Source organism: Trichosurus vulpecula, chromosome 5 (assembly GCF_011100635.1).
Source record: "Trichosurus vulpecula isolate mTriVul1 chromosome 5, mTriVul1.pri, whole genome shotgun sequence".
NCBI lineage: Eukaryota > Metazoa > Chordata > Mammalia > Diprotodontia > Phalangeridae > Trichosurus > Trichosurus vulpecula.
In genome coordinates this window covers 199063913-199082843 of record NC_050577.1, presented here as the reverse complement: position 1 = coordinate 199082843, position 18931 = coordinate 199063913, and the positions used below count along the sequence as shown (strand labels likewise).

The window sequence follows — 18931 nt, the reverse complement described above, 5'->3', positions numbered from 1 at the left end:
GGACAGCAGAAATAGCAGAGTCAGAGGACTTGGGTTCAAATCCTGCCTCTGATACTTACTGGCTTGGACAAATCACTTAAACTTCTTGGTTCTCATCTGTAAAATGAGAGAGTAGGACTAAAGATGGTCTTAGAGGTCCTTCCAGCTTTAAATCTGTGATCCTGCTTTGCATATATGCAGATGCCTATATTATCTTATAATATTATAATAATATTACCACATCTATAGATGATGTGGCATGGATAGAGTGCTGGGCTGGGCTTAGAATCAAAAAGACTTGAATCCAAATCCTGCCTCGGACTCTTACTAGCTATGTGACCTTGGGCAAGTCACTTAATCTCAGCCTGTTTCCTCATCTATAAAATTAGGAAGCTGGACTTGATGGTATCCAAGGTCCCTTCCAATCCTACATCTATATTCTTATGACCAGCCGGTTGACTCAACTGACTTTTAGAAAATAGATTTACAAAGATGACATAAGTTGGTACAAAAAAATTCTTTCCATCATCCTCGTGTACAGTATCCCACAAACACATACAGGTCCATGGGAAGAGTCAGCTCACAGAGTACAGAAGCAGGGAAGCATACTTTGAAGATCTGCTTACTCTTAGGGCAAGAAAGCAGCTCACAATGACTGGCTTCTTACACCCTGGAAGTCCGCCCTGGATTTCATAGCCAGCATTCTTCTCTGATATTAGGGGTCAAGCTCCTGAAAGCTGCCTCCCTTCTTTCATGACTGACTCTCCCCGGTTAGATATTCTGATTCTTACTGATTTCTCTTATTCCGTTGTCTGTCACTGGTTCTCTGATGACACAGTTAATGTCTTTGTTCTTGTTCTGCCATTCCAATTGTGTTGGACTCTTCATGACCCCACTTGAGATTTTCTTAACAAAGTTACTGGAGTGGTTTGCCATTTCCTTCTCCAGCTCATTTTTACAGATGAGCAAACTGAGGCAAACAGGGTTAAATGACTTGCCCAGGGTCACACAGCTAGAAAGTATCTGAGGTCACATTTGAACTCAAATCTTCCTGACTCCAAAGCATTCTATCCAATATGGTTTATGTTATGGGTGAGGTAAAAGGAGAGAGAGAGGAGAGAAAAAGAGAAGGGAGAGAGGAGGGGAGAGGAAGAAAAACACTCTCCTCCCTCCAAGATTGATCCCTTCCCCAGGGATCCTCATCTCCTGAACTTGGAATCCTCTGCCATTTGATTGGGTCACCATTTCACTGGTTCACTGTTAAAATTCCTGCAGCTACTTAAATTCCCTCACACCCTGGCTGGCTTCTTTGCTAAGCCAAAGACCTATTCCCTTCTTGATGTAATCAAAGAGGTTTACAGTTTAAAGAGATCATAGGCTACAGATCTTCATGTTTATACATTTAAAACTTCACGTAGTTATGCTTATTACATTGAAGTAGGGGCTGTGGAACTCCCTCAATTAATGTAATCAACATAACTATGTGAAGTTTTAAATTAATAAACATGTATATACATATATGTATATCTATGCACATGCATATGTTATTTGCCTGTCAGTAGTTATAATATGTGTCCAAAAAATGAATATTAGCAGCTTCTGCCAATGGACTTTTTTCTAAGGAATCACAGTGTACTGAATATTGGAAATATTATTCTATTTCTGTGGACACTAAATATTGAGGTATGTGGGGTGTTGAGGCAGGACTGGCACCTCTGGTGTGAGGGTTTGCACAGCCTTTTTCAGGGCTGCTTATCCACCTTTGGTGTCCACCTGCCATCTAACTCTCACCTGTGGCTCCAAGAAGCTGTAGCATGTGCAGCAGCCACAACACCTTCTCAGCAGACAGTCTAAACGAGGTTGAAAGTAACTGATAGGCCTCAAACTTGTCAGGGAGCTAGGGGGATGTCTACTCCAAGAATATGACTTCCCCTGCCAGAATGGAAAGATGAGAAGAATTCATTCCAACAGCCATGAGGGCAGCTGAAGCAGGCATTGGGGAGCATTTAGGGCTTGGTCAGCCATTGAAAACACCAAGGTCATCCATTTCATCCCAGGGCATCACCAGTCATCTTGACTTTTGTCCTGCCACTGCACTTTGATGACTCTGGAAGAGAGAGTGAGGCTGACAACTTTGTGCAACTCTGCCTCACTTAAATCCAATTCATGCACAAGTCATGATATCACCCTGTGATGTCATTGGCCCTCTTCGAAAACAAAGGACAAACAACATTAAACACTAATATTAAGAATACAAAAATCATGTAAGAGTGCTTTTGGCCAACATTCTTAGATAACACTAAGATCTCCTTGGTCAATGCCTCTTTTGGCTAGACTGCTGCCTAAATGCCCACCCACTTTTTATGATTCAGTTTGTATCTGAGGTCAAAGCCCCCTAGCACATTTCCTGCTATTTCAGTGTTTACCTCCTGTATCCTGCTGATAAAACCTGACTGCTAGTTCTGTGTTCTGAGGAAAAGAAAGAGCTAATTACTTACTGTAGGCCACTTAGTCTATTAGAAGAAAGCCTCCTCCCTGCAGTTCCTTCAGAGTTACCTTCTCAAATGATGACAGGACGACCTCAGAGAATCAGAGTCCTTGAAACTAATTGCAGTTAGTTGTTGTTTCTCTATTATTTCTATCAAACTTTATTCTTGCTCAACTTATAACCAGAGCTACCTTTCCCCTAGTTTTATCAGAATTCCTTACTTGAAAAAAAAATTATTTTACTCTCTTCTTCTCTGGGACCTATTCCTCAGGACATAGGCTAATATTGTGAGTCCTCTTATAAAAAGTTAATTATGATGAAGGAGAATAACTAGTTCAAGGTCACAGAAAATATTGACAACTGAGAAATGAATCAATCTCATATCTGTTCTGCAACTCATTATACAAACTCTCCTGGCTTTCTTAAATTAACTCTCCATACTTTCTACAGGTAGGTTTAAGCTTGTTTTAATTCACAGTTACATTTCTCTTAGAATAATCACATACAATTCACATTTGTGGGATGCTAACACTTGCATGCATCAACCCTTCCAACACGTGTTTTGGCAACTTTCATCGATCCTTACCCATAAAATCTAGGTACTTCACAGATTGTCAATGTATCTACAGATACCTGGGGAAGGACTTTCCCCACATTTCTGTAGCTTCTCTACCTCTATTGATGTCCCAGGAGATTCTATGAAGAATATATATTTTGACTTTCCCCTTGAAATTTCAATCTGTTGCTCCAACATAAGCCTGAATATTTAGTATGATAGTGCTGACAATACAGATTGTTCTGTGTTCTTCATTCTAGTCTCATTTCCCAGGAGCCACACCACCTTCTCAGCATAACCAGCAACCAAGAAGTGAACTGGCAGACAACTTTTAGGGAACTTTTCAGACACAAAGAAGTTGCTGACTGATTTCTAAGTAACTTGTGGAAGTCTTACCACCATCCAACATTTTCACTGAAAATTGATCTGAAACACAACACCCAGGATGTAAGTGGCCCTATTGGGACCGTGTACAGGGTCCTTTGGCTTGCCTCTTCCTGTCACCTTCTGTGCTGATTGGCAGTCTCTTCATGTAGGAGTTTAGTCTTCTGTCTTAAGGGTTCTTTTAACCTTTCCTGTGAGCTTGGGAAAAAAGCCATTTGCCTTCTTTGGGACTAAGTTAATTCATTTATAACCTGGCTTCGACACTCTGTCATGGGACCCCACCCCTTCCCTCACAGCACAGAGCACTGAATACAACTGCAAATTCACCTCACAGTCAGCCTATACACACACATTTATTCTTGTACAAGTACCTGAAAGGACTGATGGTAATTTTCTAGCGGGAAAAGGACCTTAAAAGTCACCAATCCCCTGTAAGGAGAGACATCTGGAGCCTTACTTTTCCCTGGACTCCCAAGTCCTTGAAAGGAGGAAATGAGTCTTATTCCTTCCCATAGTGATCTAAAATAGATATCCTTGGCTGCTGTAGGCCTCAGATAAACGTTCCTCCCTGAAGACTTCTGGGGCAAATGAAAAATTCTTAGAATCCATTATGGGTTTAGAAAATTGTAATATTTAAATGATTCTCAAAGGAAGAAAATCATTCAGGTGTTATAAATTGCGGGAGGTGTACCATAAAACAAAAACAAACCAAAAAAAAAGGATCAATGATGGTCATTCTTTGGGGTACCGAATTTTCCGTTAGTGGCATAACTTTTGTCCAAGAATTTCTCATTTTCCTTTTAAAAGCAGTAAGAATGACAGCAGAGGGATATTAACAACCAGTATAAATGAGGGAAATTAGGATCTTGAGAATTAAAAACAAGGCCCGGACATAGAGGATGTGAATCCAGGGCTGGGTGGAGTATCAAAATTGGATTTTTCTGGGACTGAAAAGTTTGTGCTTAAACCCAGGTGTATGGGGCTGATCCTCCTTGGTAGTTTCCATGAAGAAGATTCTTTTTTTACTGGCCAGAGAGACCTGCTCTTCTCCTTGTATTCACAGAGATCCCAGGGATTCGGAGAGCTCTTGTCCTTTCTCCCGCTTGGCTTTCATCCGTTTTGGTTTGTAGATATGTTTGAAGGTCCATTTACCTCCAACTCGTCTTTAGGAAGATTATTCCAGCCACTCTGGCATCACTGTTGCTGCTGTCTTCTGACATGCACAACGCCTCAGCTCCTTACAATCCTTTGAGAAAGCCCTTCCATTCAATATTGTCACACAGTCCCAGCTCCGTAAGCTGCTGAAGTCAATGGCAATCTCAAACCTGAGGGAAAAAAAAGAATCAATCTTGGGTCACTCCCCATCATCAAAAAGGAGTTAAGATCATAGACAAGAAACAGTCTCTGTCCCAAACACTCTTACTCCTATGATGGGGTCACAAAGGCTAAGGCCAGAAGCTCTACTTTCTGCCACATTTTACTTACCCAAATCTCTCCTTACACCTTGGTAAAATAGGATAGAATTAGCTATTGTAATCAAGAGATAAAGGTATTACTCCAGCATCCTGTTGTGTACTGACCTATGGCAGTCACCTAATTCTCTGTAGTTTAGTTTTTCCATCTCTAAAATGAGAATGATTGAACCTTCACTCTTCCTATCTCCTGGAAGCACGTAAATGTGACAGTTCAGTATGTAACCTTCCCTGAGCTCCTTTAAACAAAAGTACAACATCGATCCAAGACATTGTTTGAGATGGTAATAATTTAATAGGTAGAGATTATATTTGAGTGTATACTCCCTACTCACTCACATTAGGTGGTTTTTGATGCATGCTACAGAGGGAGTTATTACTTCTGATTGACGGAGAAAATGTTGAACCACAATGGGAGAGTGGAGAATGGAGACTCGAGATGGTTAGATAACCACTAGAGATGCAAACTTGGCCTTTTGAAAGGCAGAAAGGAGATGCCCTGGAACCTCAGACATGTGTGAAGATGGGACCAAAGATGTCCCTTGGCTTCTAACCTCTGCAACTATAGAGAATGACTTTTCACAACCCCATTTGGGGTTTTCTTGGCAAGATACTGAAATGGTTTGCCATTTCCTCCGCCAGCTCACTTGACAGATGAGGCAAACAGGGTTAAATGACTTTCTCAGGGTCACACGACTTTCTCAGGGTCACACAGCCAGATTCAAGCTCAGGTCTCCCTGATTCCAGGTCTGGCACTCTACCCACTCACTGAGCCACCTAGCTGCTCTTTGGTGAGCTGCAATCTTATCTTCTTCACAGCTGCAAAAGTGCCTTACTCTCGTATGTCTTTAGTGTAGTCTAACTTGGACAACTTCCCCAGTTTCCATTTGCTGCTTACTTTGATAGAGGTTTACTAGTTATTCGTGATGGTCATTTGTGTAACAAGTGTTTCTTGGGGGAGTGGGGTGTGTGGGTGGTGGACCTAGGTTATATTTGAGAGCTAATAGGGAAAGTGGCATTGATCATCACTATGTAAGCACCAGACTTCAGAGAAAACAACCCAACCTGAGGATCACCATTAAAACAACTCCACTTCTTTTTAATCAAAAGGAAAATGACCAGCAAAACAAATGACCAGCAATCACTAGTGTAAAAATATTCCTGCAGACAAACTCTCCCATGTAGGAAATATGTGGTTGGCTAATGTAAACAGAAAGATGGCTAGACATGTGCATGGCATGGATAGCTATCAGAACCAAGATCAGGTCCACCCGTTTCCTAGGGAGACTGTTATTTCTGCTTTTGGGGAAAGTATGAGGAGTACTATGGCTAGGCTTTTTGTCCTTCCTTCACTTGTCTTTCAGAGAGGGACTTAAATAATGGTATTCTGGAGGACAGCCTGGGATCATTTTCCCTGATTGCACAAACTGACATTTCAAATAACTAATACACCTATTTCTTAAAGTAAACGGGAAAACAGAAATCAGGAAAGTTATATAGATTAGAATAGATCAAATGATCCTCAAGAGTACAAGAGCTCTTCAGCTGGGACTAAGGTAAGATCTTGGCTCACAAAAGAAATAGAACAATCACCAAGGGCAGTCTGCTTTTAGCAGTATCTAGGTTGAAAGCATTAGAGATTAAGGGATATGCTGGGGCCCACTTCCCTACTGAACTGAAGCTCCAGGGGAAATCTCTTTTTGCCATTCAAAAGGTTGAGTTTGCCTCTTATGATCGCTTCTCATAAAGACTTCAAATCCCCAGCCTCCAGCCCATCATTACCCAATATTCTCTCAACCAACATGGAGTTACATCTGTCTCTACCATATGCAGTAAAAATCACTCATCCTAAATGTGCAAAGGTGTTATAAAAGGATTTCAAAACTTCACATTCTTGTTCCATAATCATCTTCCCTAAAGTGAGATTTCCATTTCAGAATGAATTCACCCTCCTACCTTCCCCCTTCCCCATGTTTCTGAGAGGCTGGAGTCTTACAAGTCAGAGGAATGGAGAGATCCATCCGTCCACAGCCAAGGATTGCCGCTACCATTGCGGGACAGCCCTGTCCAGTAAGAGTAGAAAAACTGAGAGTAGCTCTGAGGCATCACAAATTCCTGTAAGAGAGACAAAGAAAGTGGGTTGTTCTTTACCTTCTCTTCATACTGTTAGGGCATACCAATCAAGTAAAGAAGACAATGTATTAATGAAAAATTCTCTGGTAATGTGTCATTGAGCCAACACATTTAGACTATATACAATCAATAGGTACTTTAAAAGCACCTACTATATGCCAAACACTATGCTATGGATACAAGCACAAAAAAAATTTTTTTTTAAATCCCTATTTCCAAGGAGATCACATTCTAATTGGAAACATATGCAACATAAATATGAGTTTAATACAGATATACATGTATGTATATATAAACACATACAGATATATACATACGTATTGTGTACATGTGTACATACACACATGTATATGTGTGTATATACATACATATATACATACCTACATATACATACACACATACATGCATACATACACACACACATATATGTGTGTGTGTGTTGTATATAAAAAACAATGTGGTTTAGGAAAAAAGGAATTAGTAGTAGAGGGACTGGAAAAGGCTTCATGTGGAAGATGGTACTTTAGCAGCATCTTAAAAGAACAGTATGACTCTATGAGAAGGAGGTAAAGAGGGCATGCATTCCAGTCTTTTGGTATGGCTAATGCAAAAGCAATGAGCTATCACAGTCCCTGATTTTCTACATGAGAAATTAGAGAAGAAATTAAAGAAAACAGAAAGGAAAAACAACCATATTGAACCAAGTATATGTGAGAAAAACTATGTTATCACTAACACTGTTGAGAGGCTTTCATGAAGACTATTCCCACATTTTCTGAGAGGACACCAACTTATTTGGGGGAGGGAGAAGCAAGATGTTATTTTTTTTAGTTTTTTAAAATAAGCTTTTATTGATAATTTCTATTTCTTCTATCACCATAGTTATTTCAGATGTCCTTCCCTCTCCCCCTCCCAGAGAGTCATCTCTTTAGAAAGGAAGAAAAATCAGTACAACAGATCAATACATTCAAAAAGTCAAAAAATATGTCCAGCGTATAACACCTGTGGACCTCCCACTTCCACAAAGGAGTAGTTGGGGATATCTTCTCATATCTTTTCATTTGAATCTTGCTTGATTTTTATAATTTTGTTGTTTTTTACCTTCAATTTTCCGGTGTACAGGTATGCTTTCCATTTACATTGTCGCAGTTACCGTGTATATTTTTTTCTTGGCTCTGCTTACTTCACTGTGCTTCAGTTGATGTAGATCTTTCCATGCTTCTCTCTATTTATCGTTCACATTATTTCTTATAGCACAGTAATATTCTACTGCATTCATGTACCATAATTTGTTTAGCTACTTACCAATTGATAGGCATCTAATTTGTTTCCAATTCTTAGAAATCATAAAAAGTACTTCTATAAGTATTTTGGAGTATATGAGGACTTTTTCTTATTGATCACTTACTTGGAATATAATCTCAGTAAGGGAGTCTCTGGTTCATATTTTAGTCATTTTATTTTCATAATTCAAAATTGCCTTCCAAAATAATTGTACCATTTCACAGCTCCACCAACAATGTATTAGGGGGCTTATCCTTCCACAACACTTCTAACACTGACTGTTGCCATTTTTTGTCATTCTTGCCAATTTTCAGGGTGGGGGTAAAGCCAGAGCATTGTTTTAATTTGTGTTTCTCTTATTGTTAGTGATTGGGATCATCCTTTCATTTGTTGTGAATATTTTGCAGATCTTTTGAGAACTGCATCTTCATATTCTTTGACTATTTATCTATTGGTGAATGGCTGTTAGCAAACACACACGCAGGCATGCACGCACACCCACGCACATGCCCAGTGTGTGTGTGTGTGTGTGTGTGTGTGTGTGTGTGTGTGTGTGTGTGTGTGGTTTATATATCTTGGATGCCAAACCTTTATAGTGGAAATTCAATGCAAAAATTTTTCCCATACCAGATTTTAAACTATGTCACAAAACAGTAATCATCAAAATAATCTGTTACTAAGAAATAGAGTGGTGGATCAGTGGCATAGATTAGCAACACAATACACAGTAGAAAAGGGCAACTAAGTGGCACAATGGATAGAGTGCCAGACTTGGAGTCAGGCCTCAGACATTTACTAGCTGTGTGACCTATTTGCCTCAGTTCCCCATCTATAAAATGACCTGGAGAAAGAAGTGGCAAACCACTCCCATATCTTTGCCAAGAAAACCCCAAATAGGGTCATGAAGAATTGGACATGACTGATATGACTGAATAATAGTAATCTAGTGTGTGATAAACCCAAAAATCCAAGCTTTGGGGACAAAAACTCACCATTTGACAAAAATTGTTGGGAAAACTGGAAAGCAATTCGGCAGAAACTAGGCATCAGCCAATATCTCACACCATATACCAAAATAAGGTCAAAATGAGTAAAGAATTTAGACATAATAGGTGACATCATAAGTAAATTAAGGGAGCATAGAAAAATTTACATGTCAGATCTATAGATAAGGGGAGATTTTATGATCAAACAAGAGATAGAGAGCATTCCAAGATGTAAAATGATTAATTTTGGTTACATGAAATTAAAAAGGTTTTGCGAAAATAAAATCAATACAGCCAAAATTAGAAGGAAACCGGGGTGGGGGCGGCATATAATGTACAACTAGTTTCTTTGGTAAAGGCCTCATTTCTCAAATATATAGGAAACTGATACCAATTTGTAAAAATAAGAGCCACTCCCCAATTGATAAATGGTTAAAAGATAAGAACCAGCAATTTTCAGAAAAATAAAAGAAAGCTATCAATAGTTACATTAAAAAATGCTCTAAATCACTATTGATTAGATAAATAAAAATTAAAAGGTATGAGGTACCATCTCACACCTATCAGATTGACCAACATGAAAGAAAATGAAAATTATAAACGCTGGAGGGGATGTCGAAAGATAAGGACATTAATGCATTGTTAATGGAGTTATGAACTGATCCAATCATTCCGGAGAACAATTTGGAATTATGCCCAAAGGGCTATACAAATTGCACACCTTTTGACCCAGCAATACCACTATTAGGTCTATATCCCAAGAGATCAAAAGAAAGGGAAAAGGACCTTTTTCTACAAGAATATTTATAGTAGCTCTTTTTGCAGTGGCAAAGGATTGGAAATTGAGGGGATGCCCATTAACTGGAGAATAACTGAACAAGCTGTGACATATGATTGTGATGGAATTTTATTGTGCTTTAAGAAATGATGAACAGGATGGTTGCAGAAAAATCTGGGAAGATGTATATGAAATGATGCAAAGTGAAGTGAGCAGGAGCAGAACCAGAGGAACATGATACATAGTAACAGTGCTATTGTAACAATGATCATCTGTGAAAAACTTGGCTGCTCTTATCATGACAACAATCTAAGATGATTCCAAAGAACCCATGAAGAATATGCCATTTACCTCCGTAGAGAGAACTAATGAATTCTAAGTGAAGGTTAAAGCATACTCTTTTCCCTTTTTCTATTTTTCTTGCATTTTTGCACTTGTGTGTGTTTGCTAATATAGAAATATGTTTTACATGACTTCGCATGCATAATTTATATCATATTGCTTGCCTTCTGAATACGTGGGAGAGTGGTGGGAAGGCTGAGAGGCAGGAGAGAACTTGGAGCTCAAAATTCTTAAAGTTGAGTGTTTTAAAATTTTATTTCATTAAACGTTTCTTAATTACATTAAAAATATAATTTAAAATATATAAAAATATAATTTAATATAATTATATATTGTGTGTAATATATATTATGTATTATGTATAATAATACATAATGTATAATTATAATTAAATAAATGAAATAAAATTTTAAAATTAAATAAAATTTAAAAATAATTTTAAAATATTTCTCCTATTCAACCCTTTCCTTCTTATCTTGGATGTATTAATTTTGTCTGTTCAGAAGCTTTTCAGTTTCCAGCAATCAAAATTGTCTAGTTTATTTTTTGTCATTGCTTCTATCTCTCATATGATTAAGAATATGTCTCCTACCCATAGCTTTGAGAAATACAGGATCTATTCTCTTCTAGTTTTTTATAGTATAATCTTTAATATTAAGGTCATTTATTATTTTAGAATGTATTGTGGAATATAGTATAAGGTGTTGGTCTAAGTCTCATTTCTGCTAGACTGCTTTCCAGTTTTCCCAGAAGTTTTTTAATCAAATAAAGAGATGTGTTTGTTTTTAACTAGGAAATTTAGGATTTTCACTTTATCAAATACTGGATGACTGAATTCTATTTTTTCCAATTCTTCCTTGTCTAGTCTTTTCTACTGATTTCTCCATTCCTTAACCAATACTAGGTGGTTTTCATGATTTCTGCTTTATAATATTGTTTGAGATCTGCTAATGATATTTCCCTTTTGTCCCTACTTCTTTTCATCATTTCCCTTCATATTGCAGATCTTTCATTTTTCCAAATGATTTTTTATTGTTTTATCAAGTTCTGTAAACTATCTCCTTGGTAATTTGATTGGTATGACATTAAAAGTGTAAATTAATTTTAGTAACATTCTAATTTTTTTTATGTTGGCATGGACCACTGATGAGATTCCTCCAGCTATTTAAATTACTCTTTATTTCTTTAAGGAACACTTTGAATCTATAGAAGTCTTTTATGTTCTTTGGTAGGTTAATTCCCAGATATTTTTTGCATTTTATAGTTATTAGGAATGGGATTGCCCTCTTTATTGTTGTTTCTTATGTTTTATTAGTAGTATATAGAAAGGCTGTTGATTTTTGATGATATATTCTGTGGCTTGCAACTTTGCCAAAGCTATTAATTATGTCAATTAGCATCTTTACTGATTCCCTATATTTTCCAAGTAAACCATCATATCAACAGCAAATAGAGAAAATAATATCTTAACTCAATTCCAAAAGCATTGATTAGGTGCTATTTAGCATGCTTGACACAAGACATACAAGCACTTAAAGGAAATAATCCCTGCCTTCAAGGAGCTTATATGATGCTAATTGAAAACAACATGTAAATAGAAAAATACATAGAAAAATATGCAAAATAAACATGAAGTAGTCTGAAGAGAGAACACAAACAACCTGGGGAGTCAGAAAAGATCTTTTACCAAAGGTGACATTTGAGATAAGACTTGAGATACCAAGACTAGAGATATCAAGAAATAAAGAGGGAGAGTTATCTTTAAACAGGGGGTGGGTGAGACTGCAAAGGGACAGAGATGGGGGAGAAAAAATGTTGTGCATGGATGATATCAAGTAAAATAGTTTGACTGGAATTTAGAGTGTGTGAAGAAGATTAACAGCAGGAACCTTCAAATATGGGCTGGAGTTAGACTGAGAAGGGCTTGACATGCCAAGGAAATTAGTTTGTATTTTATCCTAAAGGCAATAGAGAATCAATGAAGCTTCTTGGGCAGGGTAGTATCATGGTCATATCAATCATATCAATTTAGCAGCTTTGGAGAATGAATAGGAGAGAGAAAAGGTTGAATATGGAGTGAAGTAAAGTACTTCAATAGGTCAGGTGAAAGATGACAAGGGCCTGAAGTAGGGTGGTGGCTGCTTGAATGAAGAGAAGAGGATGAAGTTGTGAAAGTAAAATCGACAAGTCTTCCAAGTGACTACATACAGTTGAAGGAGATGGAGTTGGCGATGACTCATAAGCTATGAACCTGAGTGACTAGAACAGTAGTATGGTCAATAGGAAAAGGGAAGGTAGAGGCAGGATAGACTTAGAAGGAAAGATAATTAGCTAAGTTAAAGGAGTGTTGAGTTGGAGATGCCTACAGGACTGCCAGATGGAGATATCTATAAGGCAACTAGACATGTAAAACTGGAGTACAGGAGAGATTGGAGGGCTCAATACATAGATAAAGGAGTTGCCTAAAAAGAGATGATATTTCAACCCCTGTTTGCTAATGAGATGACCAAGAGACAGATTGTAGAGAAAGAAAAGAAGAGGGCCCAGATTAGTGCCCTCGGCATATTGGTACAACACATAAGGTACAGGACATAGATGATGATCCTGCAAAGGACACTGAGGATTGGACAGAGAGCTAGGAGGAGAACCAGAAGAGAATAATGTCACAAAAATCCAGAGTCAATAATGGTCAGGTGTAGAGAGAGAGTGGTCAATAGTATGAGACTCAGTCAAGTGGTGAGCTCTAAAGTTGGGTTGTAAGGCATTGAGAAGTGAGTAGGAGGCATAGAATGTCAAAGTAATGAAAGTAGATAACTTTTTCTACCAAACATTTCTACTCAAAAAATGTGATTGTGAAAATAGCAATAGTTACCAACCCTTGTATCTATTTTCCTAACTCTATAAAATCTTCATGAGAATATTCTGCCCAAGCACCCAGAGAATCCTTAATGAGAATGGAATAGACACACTTTCATAATATTTTGTAGGAACTGATTTTTTTTAAATCACACAATTGACTGAAAAGTGACTCATTAGCAAACTCTACGATCCTTTTGTGATTATTAATTTTTTGTTTATAAAACTTTTGGCTCGGCATTACAAAATGTCACTTTAAAGGCTCTCTGTCAATAAGATGTCTCTGATGCATGTAAAAATTATACAAGACTCCTTGGGAAATGAAACAGTAGAGGTAACTTTGCTCAAAGATCTTTTGATTATTAATATCGAATGAGACAAAAAACAGGGATGTATGCTCACCAAAGGTGTTTGTCACTGTCATGTAGACTGGTACAGAGACAAGCAAATGAGAAATTCCCTATAGGTGATGAGATCCTCCAGACGCTCCTTTTTGTGGATAACATGGGGCTTGTATCAAACCTCAAAACATTGCAGAGCCTCCTAAATGAAATCCATAGTCACTCAAAAGAGTTTAACCTAACTATTCACCCAGGAAGAACTAAGTGGATGAAGAATGCCTGTAGTCCAGACTATAATATGTAGTTGAATGGCCATCCCATAGATTTTAGCCATCAGTACATATACCTTAAGCGGACAGCCTACAGATTTTATCCATAGGTACATATATCTTAAACAGATACTGCAGATGGACAGAAGTGGACTGAGAATTGAATAGGAAGCAAACAGAGGGCTGGGTTGCATTTGGGGAACTGCACTGTTCTTTTAATGACCCCAAGTTTCTGAAACTGAACCAAAAAAACAAGTTTGTAGCACCAACAGCCATTAGTAATAAAAATAATCAACATCTCAGAAGAATCAAAATTGGAGGCACTCAAAGGCAATAGAGAGATAAACAGTGAATGTGAGTAAGCTAAAGAATTGTGCACGAGAATAGGCCAAAAAACATATCATCAAGGAGATTTGTGACCGGAAAAGAAGAGGAAAAGCAAGAGATTGTAATAGCAAGGAGATTAAAGGAAATCATGTTGGGTAGATCCTCTGTGAAGAATTTATAAGAGGACATAGACATGTCATACAAAATGAGAAGATTGGATGGTTTGCCTTTGACACAGTCGGAGGAAGTATCCACAATGATGAGATTACATTGAGAGATCTGTAGATATACTGTAGCAGCAGTTCTCATAGTGTGACCTAGGGACCCTTCCAGGTTCCCAAGATCCTTTTGGGAGTCTGCAAGGTCAAAACTATTTTCATAGTCATACTGTTTTAAATTCTAATATGGTAAGTAACAATAAGAATAACCGACATAAACAAATGGTCTTTGGGGTCCTCAATAAATTTTAAGAGTGCAAAGGGATCCCAAGACCAAAAAATTTGAGAACTGCCATACTGAAGTATTCAACAAGTAATGTCTATAAGTGGATGCTAAAGTCACAGACAGCGCAAATGAGACAGGTTATGTTCCATTTTGTCTTTTTGTCTCAACTTTATGGAGGTAGTGGAACTTGAGCTATGGCTTGAAGGAACTGTAGGCCTTGAACATGGGGAGAAGGCAAAGGTGGGTATCTCAAGGAAGGTGAACATCATTAGCAAAAGCAATGGGCATGTAGTGAGAGACTCTGAAATGTTATTCTATTTATTTACCAGCCTGTTCAGTTTTCAGTATGCCTTTATGTCAGAGTACATGAATGCCATCTGTTTTAGAATGTAAATTCCTAGAGGACGAGACAATTCTAGCAGCTGTTCTGGCTTGCAACCTAAGAATCACTTGAAATTTTGCCCTCTATCTTCCCCTATACAGTTCTTGGTATTAATTAGAGCACATTAATATAGGAATTTTGATGATGACATTGTTCACAGCGATGGTCTATATTTTTAAGTCAATGATTTGTATATTTGAGAGGAGGATGACTGTGGGCATTTATAGAACAGCCAGCAATCCTGCTTTTGCCCATTTTACCCTATGCTATGATTCTCTTTCTTCCTTAACAAGCCACTAGACATTTGAAACTCAGACATTCTTCCAGCTATCTGATCTGGGGTTGAAATAGAGATCTCACTAGGTTTCTCCAGCCCTCATGGGAACCATGTTATTTGTGTTGTGTTGAGGTGCTGGGCTAGGAAGTCTCCCTCTTAGATGCATGCAATGAAAGCTGCCAAGAGGAATGGGGTCTGAAACATGAGGCTTTGCTTCTCTTCCTGTAGCAAGAATATTAGGAATAAAAAGCCCCAAACACGCCTTACCAGAACATCTTGTGCCTCTATCTTCAGAAGGGTGGAGTTCTCAGCAGCGCAGAAATGTTCACATCCCTGCCAAGTATTGCTTTCCTTAGAGAAACAGTAGCAACTATCTTTGTGCCACTTCCATTTCTTAGGGCAGGGGCTGCATCGGTGCTCTGGCAAAGAATCCAGACATTGTATTGGTTTGATGTGTTTAGCTATACTCCTCCTGCTTTTTAATTTTTTTTTTTACAATGGAGTTTTCTAGGGAAGAGGGAGACTGAAGAGTGATTAGAAAGTAACAGTGACATAAAAAAGAAAAAAAGCAATGATGAAGCATTTTCTTTCTTTCAAAATGCACTCTTTCCCCCTGCCCCTTGTTTAGCTTCTTAAAAATGTTTTTGAAGGACATGGGCTGTCATTTCTTTCTTTGTATCTCTAGTGCTTAGCCTAGTGCCTGGCACATAGTAGGTGCTTAATACATGTTTACAGGCTCTGATTTTGACTTTGATTTCCGTTTGGACAGGGGTTTCTAGTAGAATGTCCCAGGGATATGTCCTTGGCCTTATACTACTAAACCTTTTTATCAATGGCTTGGGCAAAGGTGTGATTATAACTTTACAGGTGGAAGAAATCCAAAAGAAGTTGTTAACATGTTGGATGACAAAATTAGGATCCAAAAAATTTCTCAGTAGGTTAGAATGATGGGTCAAATCAAATAAAATGATTTTTAATAGAAACATATGAAATTTCCTGAATTCAGATTAAAATTAATTAACTGTACAAGTATAAGATGGAGGAATTAATAAAAAAACTCTGGGTTTTAATGAACTGCAAATGGACTGGGTTAAGATCAAACAGTTCAAAAAAGCAAAGATGGTCTTAGATTGCATTAAGAAAAACAAAGACTCCAAAACATGGGAGGTTATAGTCCCTTTGCACTCTTACCTCTGACTTTAAGAAAAGGTGGAATGACTTATCAATAAATAATTAATTAATAAACATTTGTTAAGTGCCTTCTATGTGCCAGGTACTGTGCTAAGCATTGGGACACTGCACTAAGACCAGTAGGGGCAGCTAGGTGGCCTATTAAATAGAGTGCTGGCACTGGAGTTAGGAAGACCTGAGTTCAAATTCAATCTCAGCACTTAGCACAGTACCTGGCACATAGTAAGGGTCATGTAAGTATTAGCTATTATTATTATTATTATTATTATCATCATCATCATCATCATCACTAGTTAGTATTTACATTCAGATACAATTAGGCTAGATGGTCTTTTCCAATTCTAAGATGCAAGGACTTTGATACAGAAAAAACATCTACAAACAGCAAATCATCAAAGAAAAACTCCTGAATGTTGAAATCCCTGTCCGGAAGCCCATTGGTGTGAGATTCTCTCCTTACTGGGGAAGATGAAGACCCTACCCTATATCAGGGGCAGGGTGAGGGGAGCTAGCGAGAGGCAAGAGAGCTCCAGCTTTCACTAGTCCCTTTTGGGACTCTATGAGAGAGTCTGTGTCCTCCCTTTGGGATTCTTCAGGGCCAGTCCCCTTTGGGTACTCTTCCAACAGGAGTGCCCCTTCTGGACTTTTCAGAGCCAGTCCTCTTTGAGACCAGTCAAGCTTCAAGTCTTCTTTGATACTGAGTCACTTCAGGTGCTCCTGACTTTTAGCTTGGTGAGAGAAGGTGGAAGAGGCCAACCTCCCTTCGAGTTACTGAAGATAAAGACTCCAAGAAGACATGAATGGAGCTCACAGTCTCCATTACGTCTCTACCCTCAGCTTGTCCACTAGAGACCATGAGGAATTTCCCACAGGGTGAGATCCAGAACTCTCTTTTGGTTAAGATGAATTACCTTGCTCCTAATGACAGAACTCCTTCATTCTGTATTGTCTGATATATATTCTCCTATATATACCGTCTCTGATTTCTGTTTTTCTATGATATGGATAAATGGGCTTTTCCCTCCCTATCCATTGTGTGTTCCCTGTGGATCTCATATTAGATAGGAAAGGGGTCAAACCTTGGATATAGGGCTTGGGGTCCTCCTTCCCCCCAAAAATGACAAAGCAATCCAGAAGTTGGATGGAACCCAATCACATCCCCCAGATGAACAATATATAAGGGAGCAGATAGACACAATTCTAGCCTGAATCCCCCTCTCTCTGGGAATCCTCTCTGGCCCCAACTTCCTGCATCCCTTCTAGGCAGGAACAAAAGTATCCTTTGGAGAATGGTAAGGAGAGAAAAGTTTTAAGATGTCTATTCTTCCTCACTTGGAGCACTAAGCCTTTGCTATATGTGGGCCTCTCTGAAAATGTGGGCCCCACCACTTTCTTTCACTATAGTGCCTTATCAAGCAGACAAATAACAGGGCACTTACCTCCAGTTTTGTTGTAGAGCTCCCGACAGAGCTTTTTAGCCAGGTGATGCAGAGTATCTGTGAGCTTCCTGTTCTGGGCCTGGAGAGAATGCAACTGTCTGGAAAAGTTTGCCAGCCTTTCTTCCTTTTGAGTGAGAATATCCCTCTGGGTGACTGAGAGTTGGTTGATCTGAAAAACTGATCAACTGAGATGGTCAGAATGTGTATTGGAAATGTCCCTATCACTATACATCACTTATATATAAGCTTCCTTGCTCTACTTTCTGTATGCCCTATCTACTCACCAGCACAACTCAGGCTCTCACTAAATGCTTATATGGGTGATATAGATTGTCCCCTATGCTATAGAATAGATTAGGGCCTGGAGCAGGGGTGTACTGCTAAATATTTAATATCAGCCTTTCTGTATACATGATACACTTTTAAGTTTCATCTGTTTTACACATAACATTTTCTCCATCACTTTCTTTAAAAATCAATCAATAAACATTTATTAAGCAACTACTGTGTGCCAAGTACTGTGCTAAGCTAGGAACACAAAAAGAGGGAAAAGACAGTCTCTGCCCTCAAGGAACACAGAATCTAATGGGGGAGATACAGTGCAAACCAATATATACAAAGCAAGCTATATACAAGGAGAGAAAGGCAATGATTAACAAAGGTAAGGCTTTAGAGTTAAGAGGACTTGGGGAAATCTTCCAGTAAAAGAAGATATTTTAGTTGGGATTTAAAGGAAACTAGGGAAGTCAGTAATAAGAATGAAGGAGAGAAAGTGTTGCAGGAATGGGAGATAGCCAGAGAAAATACCCAGAGCAGAGAGATGAAGTATCCTGTTTTGGTGAGGCCAAAGTCACTGGATAGAAGAGTATGTGTTAGGGACTAAGGTATAAGAAGATTGAAAAGTAACAGGGGGCTAGGTTATGAAGGGCTTTGAATGACAAACAGAACATTTCATATTTAATCCTAGAGGCAATAGGGAACCACTGAGTTTATTGAATACGGG

The 18931-nt window shown here is 38.4% G+C and overlaps 1 protein-coding gene across 1 annotated transcript in view; it reads right to left on the bottom strand.

Moving 5' to 3' along the window:
• Nucleotides 1-2925: 2925 nt before the first annotated feature.
• LOC118849779 (C-type lectin domain family 1 member A-like) overlaps nucleotides 2926-18931 on the bottom strand; it is a 30583-nt gene continuing 14577 nt past the window's right edge. Inside the window, exons 3-6 of the mRNA XM_036758747.1 lie at nucleotides 17929-18105; nucleotides 15566-15717; nucleotides 6876-6994; nucleotides 2926-4732 (exon numbers count right to left, since the gene is read on the bottom strand). Of these exons, the coding sequence (XP_036614642.1) occupies nucleotides 4582-4732; nucleotides 6876-6994; nucleotides 15566-15717; nucleotides 17929-18105 (599 nt within the window). The 3' untranslated portion in view covers nucleotides 2926-4581. The remainder of the gene's footprint in view (nucleotides 4733-6875; nucleotides 6995-15565; nucleotides 15718-17928; nucleotides 18106-18931) is intronic.